The following is a 9,314-nucleotide window of genomic DNA, read 5'->3' as shown; positions in this document are numbered from 1 at the left end:
TACAAATTGTTCAATGCCATATTTGTAATATATATATATATATATATATATATATATATATATAGTAAAAAATGAGATTAAAAATCTCAAAACAGATCACCAAGTCATGAAAAATGATATACAAGAACTAAAAAAACATTCTGCTTTTTCCTTTACAGGAAAAGACTCTTCTGAGTCCTCTGATGAAGAAACCTCTACTCACTCAGCAGAATCAAAACATTCAAACCCCTTTGGTTCTGAATCTTCTAACAAACTCCAAACTTTGAGTCACATTTCATTTCAAAAATGGTATACTAAAGTTACCCTTATCATCAACAAAAATTTCAAACTTGAAGTCGTTGCTTTGGTTGATACAGGAACTAATCTTAATTACATTCAGGAAGGTCTCATACCAACTAAATATTATAAGAAAACCTCTGAAAGGCTAAGCTCAGCTAATGGTAGTAAAATGGACATAAAATACAAGCTTTCTAAAGCTCATATTTGCCAGAACAATGTATGTTTTAAGACATTATTTGTCCTGGTAAAAAATATGACTGATAAGCTAATATTAGGTGTTCCATTCATTTACCTCCTCTACCCATTCACCACTGATAATGAAGGATTAGTTACTCGACCTTTAGGACACAAAGTTCAATTCAAATTCCTTAGTCCTCCTTCCATGAACGAATTGAAATCAGTAATTGATTCCTCTGTGTCTAAGTCAATCAATTTACTTCAAAGTAAAACTCAACAGTTGAGTTTTTTGGAGGAAGAAGTTAATTACAAGAGAATTGATATTTAGTTAATTGAACCAGTTCTCCAAACAAAAATTCAAGATTTTGACCAACAAATTAAAAATACAGTTTGTTCTGATCTACCCACTGCTTTTTGGCACAGAAAACGACATTCTGTGAAGTTACCTTATATTAAAGGATTCAAGAGAAGGCATATTCCTACTAAAGCCAGACCAATTCAAATGAGTCCTGAAGTCATGGAATTTTGCAAAAAAGAAATTAATGACCTTCTACATAAGAAGATTATTAAGAAGAGCAAGTCACCTTGGTCATGTCCCGCTTTTTATGTTCAGAAAAATTCTGAACTAGAAAGAGGTGTTCCTCGTCTAGTCATCAATTACAAACCTCTAAATAAGGTCTTAGAATGGATTAAGTATCATATTCCCAATAAAAAGATCTTATTAGTCGCCTTAGTCAAGCAGTTATTTTTTCCAAATTTGATATGAAATCCGAATTTTGACAGATTCGCCTCCGCAAGAAAGATAGATACAAAACTGCCTTCACTACTCCCTTTGGTCATTATGAATGTAAATTAATGCCTTTTGGATTAAAAAATGCTCCTAGTGAATTCCAAAATATCATGAATGATATTTTCAATCCTTATAGTTACTTTTCCATTGTTTATATTGATGATGTTCTTATCTATTCCAAGTCCATTGATGAACACTGGAAACATTTGAAATCGTTCCTAGCAACAATTCAAAAAAATGGTCTTGTTGTTTTTGCTACAAAAATCAAGTTATTCCAAACCAACATCAGGTTTCTAGGTTACCATATCTATCAAGGCCAAATTCGTCCCATTGATAGGTTTCTTCAATTTGCTGATAAATTCCCAGATCAAATTGTAGAGAAGTCAACATCTCTAAATTACATTGCTTATTTTTACAAAGATCTTCGCAAGCAATGTAAGCCCCTATTTGATCGACGTCATAATAACCCCCCTCCATGGACCTCTGTCCATACTGATATAGTCAAATCTATTAAGCGTTATGTCAAGTCTCTGCCTTGTCTTGGCATTCCAACTACTGATTCTTTTAAAATAATTGAAACCGATGCCTCTGACATTGGATATGGTGGCATCCTCAAGCAACGAGTCTGTCCAAATGCACCTGAACAATTAGTTTGATTCCATTCTGGTGTTTGGACAAAAGTACAAAGTAACTATAATACTATTAAGAAAGAAATTTTATCTATTATTTTGTGTATTAGTAAATTTCAAGATGATATTTTGAATCAAAAGTTTTTACTCAGAGTTGATTGTCAAAGTGCAAAATATGTTTTAGAAAAAGATGTTGAAAATATTGCTTCTAAACAGATTTTTGCCCGGTGGCAAGCTATATTAAGTATATTTGATTTTGATATCGAATATATCAAAGAAAGTAACAATTCTATTCCAGATTTTCTCATAAGAGAATTCTTGCAGAAAGCTGATGGTAGACAAACAGCCTCCCCAGAGGCCCCGAGTTAAACCTTTTGATATTTGCTCCGGCAAAACCCCAGTCACCAGATCACAATCCCAATCACAATCTTTTGCCCTAGCAGTCACCAATAGATTCCAACCACTTACTTCTTAGTTATCAACCTTCAAGTCTGCTCTAGTTGACCCTGCACCTGATCCTTTCGAAGTTACTACTAAAAGCTCCCCCCAGTCATTTGCACCAAGACTCACTCCCAAAGCACCCAGTGACTACATTGAAAAACCAGTTCATGCCTTATTCTACATAGAACCCTCTCTTAGTCACATCCAGAACCCTATTGAATTGGCCCGATCCTATTTTCCCCATAACCTTCATTATTGCTCTAGTCACCCCTTCAAGTCACTTCAATATTACAGAAACATTCTGTATTCCACCAAGTCCATCCGTATTAACAAAATCTTTGACAAAATTGATAAGACAAAAGTTCTTTACCATTCTCTCTATATACAAAAAATCATGTCCTTAGAAGAATGGGGTAGTCATCCTGCTCTATGCAAACCATTACCTAATAATGATTATGTGTTTAATTACCATGATTACATGAATGCTTGGTTTATCATCTTGCTTCACCAAAATGAGTCATTCACACATTCTTGGTTTCTCAATTTTGATAACCAATTCAATTACAAAACTCCAATTCCTACCTGGTTTATGAAATGGTGGTCTCAGTATAGCTCCATTCCAGAAATCTTGCCCCTAACTCTTGCCAACCAAATCAAATATTTCCACACTGTTTACAAAGTTAATAAACATAACTCTCAGTTCCTTATTCTCCTCCTATTCTCCTGCAAATACAAGGTTCCATGGATTTTCAAATGGCAATATGATATCCAAGGTACTCTAGTTATCCGTCGTCACTATGTTAAATGGTGGGACGCATTCCAAATTGACAGAATCATTAGTTACAATGAGGGAGAATTTCCCCAGCAGTTACCAACACCAGTCACAACGATTTCACAGCAGTTACCAACACCAGTCACAACGATTTCATAATCACAACAAGTAACTCAACACAAACAGACCTCTTCTGTAACTACCTCCAAATCCAAGAAAACTCCCAAATCGGAGATTGAAGAACTCAAGAAAATGGCTACTTCCTTAACTGATCGCCTCCAAGAGCTATCCCAAGAAGAGGAAGAAGCTGATGATGCATTCTCTGAAGCTGAGTCTAGTCACCCAGTTCATTTATATGATGACTCAGTATTCCAAGATAGTCAAAATCCCTATGATGATCCTTGCTAAAGATTTTCAGGAAAAGTCAACATTGCGACAGTAACAGGTCAAAGTCACTATTTCTACAGTAACTGTCGACAGAATCACTATTTCAACAGTGCTCCCGACAAAGAACTATTCATCTACAGTAACCGTCGGCATAAACGACAGGAACAATAACTTACTATTCATGAACAGTCACAGATGCCTCAAAAGTCAAAAGTGACTTTTTGAAAGCCGGAAATTGCGCCTCAGATGTCTCAAGCCTTGCCTATAAATGCAGTGGCCAATCCCATTGCTCATCAGGCTTTATTCAGGCTACTCTTCCAGACTTTGCGAGAAAGAATTTAGGCTTCCCTATCCAGTTCCAATTGTAATATTCAGTTCTTGTTTATTTACCCTTTCTGAGTGTAATACTTCACCAATATGATGTATTCTTCAGACCTCTATTACATTAATTTGTAAGTTATTTTCAGTAATCTGTTGTAATTACTTTCTAATTTTAATATCAGTTTAATATTCAGTTATTTATCTTGTTATATATCTTGGTCGGTTATATACCGCCTTAATTATTTTACTCTGTTATATATATATATGCTTGGTCGGTTATATATATATATATATATATATATATAATATTTTGTCCCGATAAATAACACACTCACATAATTTGCCCTTACAAAAACTTAAACTCTTTTATTTTCTAATCCTGAAAATACCACTGAACTGCAACCTTGACCCTTTTATTTGCCAATATCATATTCCATTCTAGAGTTTTATCTAATCAAAGCCCTCTTCATTGTTTTCACAATTTTCCAAGTCTTTTATTTTGTAATACCGATAATTTACCAATATCATATTCCATTCTAGATTTTTATCTATTCTATTCCTTCCAAAGCCCTCCTTCATTGTTTTCACAATTTTCCAAGTCTTTTTTCCCTCCTTATTCAACAATTCAATAGCCAGAAATTACACTGTCCCTGCCACATCCCAACTGCACATGCTCTCATTTTTTTGGTAAAATAATTTTTTTTTGGGAAAATTACGAATAGGTAGTGTTAGGTGTTTTAAATAACAAAATAGTTTATTTTAAAAGTTTACTTTTCAAGTTGATTAAATTAAACAAAATTATTACAAATACATCGATAATTTTTGTTAAGGTCCAAAATGCCCACCAATCTCTCAGTCCAAAATACCAAAATGTCCTCCTTAATATCACATACTGCAAAATACCAAAAAAAATGGGAAACTATCAAACCCTGCTGAAGTGGGTGGTTTCTCTGCTTGGAAAAAGTGTTGTGCATGAGAGAAAGAAAAAATTCATAAAAAAATCAAATCCATTGCAACAAGAGGAGCGATTATAGAATGTCTTACAAACCTAAATTTATTTTACGCATCTTCTCTATATTACTGTGTCTGTATGGGTACAACATATGATAGCCTCCTCTTTTTTATAATCCACAATACCCTCTTCTGGTTGTTAGTACTTTCTTTATTCAATTCCATACAGATCTACTCTCTCTCGAGTTGGATACACCCCCACAAGGTTGCAATAATTCGTTCTGGCCTCCTTCTAACTCTTTGATTTGAGTTTGAAAAAGCAATTGGGTCATTCACATACTTAGCAAGAGTACCTCTCTTATTACCTCCTTCCTGTGTTCTTATCAAAATAGTATAGGTTCTTTTGACAAGTTTATTTATTTATTTTATATTTTATTTTATAATCTTGTGAATTTGGTCTTAGTATAGATTACACATACCACTTTGAAAGGATCATTTGGTACAACTTTCTTTGAATCTTTGATTATATATATATATATACACACACACACACACACACACGGTATATTTTGTTGATAATTAAACAATTTTATTGAAGAAGGAAATAACAACTAAAGAGCATCCATTTTGAAATTATATTATCTTAAGGATATTTTGGTAATTTGAAATAAGAGTTTGAGGGTATTTTGGCCCTTAATAATAATTATTGATGCATTTGTAATTATTTAATTTAATTCAATCAAATTGAAAAATGAACTTTTAAAATAGACTATTTTGTTATTTAGAACTACTAACACTACTCACACTTAGTTTTCCCTTTTTTTTTATTTTTTGGCATGGAACATGTCCACCTATTTTCCTCGTAAAGTCTTTAGTGGGCTTGCATAGTTGTCTTGATTAGAATATGCAAATCTGTCCATCTTGAGCGTGAAATGAAATTAGACAGAGTCTAGGTTGTTATGGTTCTGTATTTTAGCTCCAACTTTTTGTTCTTTGTACTCTCGTTGTTTCACACTGTTTTTAACACTTTAAATTCTAGAGATGGATTCTAGGTGTTCTCAAAATTTATGGCTTCTCGAATGAACTCTCTTCTCCAGTATCTTATCAGTAAGAATCAAAGTGCCTAATCGTCTTATTCATGGTTCGATGACCTTGAAGTTAGCTGTGGCCAAAGCTTGTAACAGCATCGAATGGAGATCCTCAATCCCTTTTTTTCTTCTCTCCAAAGCCACCCCCAATTTCGATAAACCCACCAAGAATCAACCAACGGAATCCAAACATACAAACTAGAAAAAAGTGTAACAATGATAGAGCCTTTCGATTTAAAGAGCATCAAAGCTCGTTCGTGTTGTTGCATAAGGTGGGGGTGTAGTTTACGTGAGGGTTTCGATTGCTCTTTAATGCGATGTCCTCATTCTGATTTTCAGTTGGGGTGTAACTGTTCAACACACCAATATCATGCACTGAAAAGAGAGCCCACATATCCATGGCTAGCAAGTGATCCACACAAACTAGCACACAACATACTTTTAGTACAGGGATTGGTAATAAGGGATGGGCTGTATGGCTTCTACCTACATTATGATTAGGAGGTTTTCATAATCAATTAAAGATATTTAGGGTTAGTGAATACGGATATGCATGGTCTAACAGGCAAAAACTAGATGCTGAATTTATTCCCAACATCAAATTTATTAGGACCATACATACGAAATGGATAAGGGAGTACATGTTCTCATAGAACTTCTTATCAGTGATCCTGCATGCATTCGCCAAACTCGGCTTTTTAGGAAGCAAATTCCTGCTTTCCAAAACATTTAGAACTCTTAACCGTGGCTTAAGCCTATTCTCAATACTGTGACCAAGTCAGTCTGGATTATTAACAACATATAATAAAAGAGTTGGGTTAGTGCTGAGAGTTCTTGACAAGATTATCAAATGGGTTCGGTTTATGTTTACTTGTTACCCTTACATCGACACGACACGATTATGACTCACGAACACGAATTGCCACCTCTACTTTAAACTCACAAAATATATATATATATATATATACATATATTAATAGGGACCAAATCGAAAAAGTAATTACCAACAAGGGACCATTTAAAGAGCATCAAAGCTCGTTCGTGTTGTCGCACAAGGTGGGGGTGTAACTGCTCTGTGAAGGGTTCAATACACCAAGATCGTGCAATGAAAGCCCACATATCCATGACTAGCAAGTGATCCACACAAACTAGCACACAACAGACTATTTGTTTGATTTGGAACATAATGCCATATTGATTTTATAGTTTATTGCTACATCTTGCATTATTAGCAAGGGTGGGTTGTTATTGCTTCTACCAGTATTATGATTAGGAGGTTTTCATAATCAGTTAAAGATATTTAGGGTTAGTGAATACGGATATACATGGTCTAACAGGCAAATCTAGATGCTGAATTTATTCCCAATGTTTCGTAATTTGTTATGAATATAGAAGAATATTTAGGACATTAGAGTTTAAATAGTCACTTAGTGGCAATTATTTTTCAAGCTTGGATACTTTTTTTTTGAATTTAGGCTCCGTAAATCTAAACAGACGGATAAGGCCACCATAAAACATTTCTTTGTTAATTTTAGTCACCAAAAGCTAATTATCCCAATCTAATTTTGTAAATTTGGAACAGTTCATAATTTGCAATTCTTTAAGTGCCATCAAATTTATTAGGATCATACATGTAAAATGAACCAACTTGGGGTTGCAATAAAACATGAATATTCTCACTTTCAGTAGAGTAAATAAATTTCATAACATAATAGTGATAAATAGGTAGAATTACAACACAGAATAATCAACAAGGCAAGAAAAGCAACAGGAAACAGAGAAATGAATCTACCAAATGGACAAAGCTAAGCCTAGTAAACAAAAATTAATCCATGTTTTTCAGAGTAGTACACCATATGAATATCAAGTGCAAAAGAGTACCTGCTTACCTGCCATGTTATGCTGCCAAATCATTTGCTTTTTGGGAAAAAGATTCAGGAAGTCACAAAGGATGTATCTTAAGCACACATTTCTGGTTTCTATGAGGCCTTCTTAACCACAAATAATTCGCCAACTTCATTTGAATAAGGGAGTACATATTTCTCATAGAACTTTTTATCAGTGATCTTGCATGCATACGCCAAACTAGGCTTTTTAGGAAGCAAATTCCTGCTTTCCAAAACATCCAGAACTCTTAACCGTGGCTTAAGCTTACTCTCAATACTGCGAGCAAGTAAGTCTGGGTTATTAACAACATATGAGATATCACATTTGCCTGTGCTGAGGAAAAGCTGTGTTACGGCCTCAATTTTCCTCTCTGACACAGCAAACACATGAGGCTGTTTCCTAAAAACTGACAAAATGTCATCTTCTGAAAATCCCAAACTCTTGAAGAACTCCAATTTCAACTCCCAATTCTCTTTAGTCATCGAACCAATAGCCCGAATCGCATAAAGAAACATCTTAGACTTCCTGTCAATGCCCATCTCATCAACCCGCTTAACCCATTCTCTAAATCTGGTCGGTTTATGAATGAAAAATATTGGGAAAATATAGACACATTGAGCTATTTGCGACGGACTAATACCACAACTCTTCAAAAATTCAATATTGGGTATCATAGTTTTCGACAAATCATAGATCAAAATCCTCCCATATTTCTTTAAAACCCTAGACACATCATCCATATTCCAACCCAAAACACTCTTCAATGCTAAAATCGACGGGCCAAGTTTATTATCAACTCTACCAGTTATAATCCGTGGGTTAGATGAAACAATTTTCACAAATTCGCAACAAGAAAAGCCCAAGTCTTGAAATAACTTGATTTTCGGTTTGATGGTCCGCTCAAGATTTGCAGAGAGAAGTCTAGGCATGCGTTTGATGAGAAGCTCGAGATGGGTATCGGAAAAACCACTTTCCTGGAGAAATGAGAGAATCGAATCGGTCTCTTCAGGCCTTTTCACATACTTTACGACAGAAGAGACTTTCGAAGCAGTTTCAGGAGAAAATTTGTGTCTATCAATCAAGTAATCGGCCACCGCAATGGAGGGTTTTTGGAGTGGAAGAGAAGAATAGGATAAAGAGAAGAGAGATTGGAGTTTTGTTGAGATGTGAAGAGTTCTTGAGAGAGAGAGTGAGATGAGACTTTTGCAGATATATATAGTCATTTCTTGAAGAAACACAATGATGTTATATATATATATATATATATATATATAATATGCTTTCAATCACAGCAAAGGGTGTAGAGATGAGTGCTTGCCTGTGAAGTGGGGGAGCTTCATAGATTCGCAGTGCTTTGAGCTCTGTGTGTTAGGGTTCTTCAGCTTTACAAATCGATGCTGGTGGTATGAAAATGTCTGATTGAATGAAAGTCCTGGGCCTCCTGGCCCGAGCATTAGGTGGGCTGGTCCAATGTTAGTATGTTCTGTTTGATTTTTATTGTCAATTTAAGACTTTTTTTAATTATTTGCCCATACTAGTTTGGGTCACAAGTCTCACCTCATTTTATTTTACATAAATTAAAACTTTTTATT

The 9,314-nt window shown here is 34.7% G+C and overlaps 1 protein-coding gene across 1 annotated transcript; it reads right to left on the bottom strand.

The window, feature by feature from the left end:
- Positions 1-7,814: 7,814 nt before the first annotated feature.
- Positions 7,815-8,945, bottom strand: LOC132272740 (uncharacterized). The gene has a single exon (XM_059773834.1). The coding sequence runs from the start codon at positions 8,943-8,945 to the stop codon at positions 7,815-7,817; it is 1,131 nt and encodes a 376-aa protein (XP_059629817.1).
- Positions 8,946-9,314: the final 369 nt, after the last annotated feature.

The sequence above is a fragment of the Cornus florida genome, unplaced genomic scaffold (assembly GCF_030987335.1).
Source record: "Cornus florida cultivar Cherokee Brave unplaced genomic scaffold, ASM3098733v1 CherokeeBrave_3.0.0_Hap2_Chr09, whole genome shotgun sequence".
Taxonomy (NCBI): Eukaryota; Viridiplantae; Streptophyta; class Magnoliopsida; order Cornales; family Cornaceae; genus Cornus; species Cornus florida.
This window is presented reverse-complemented; position numbering and strand designations above follow the sequence as displayed.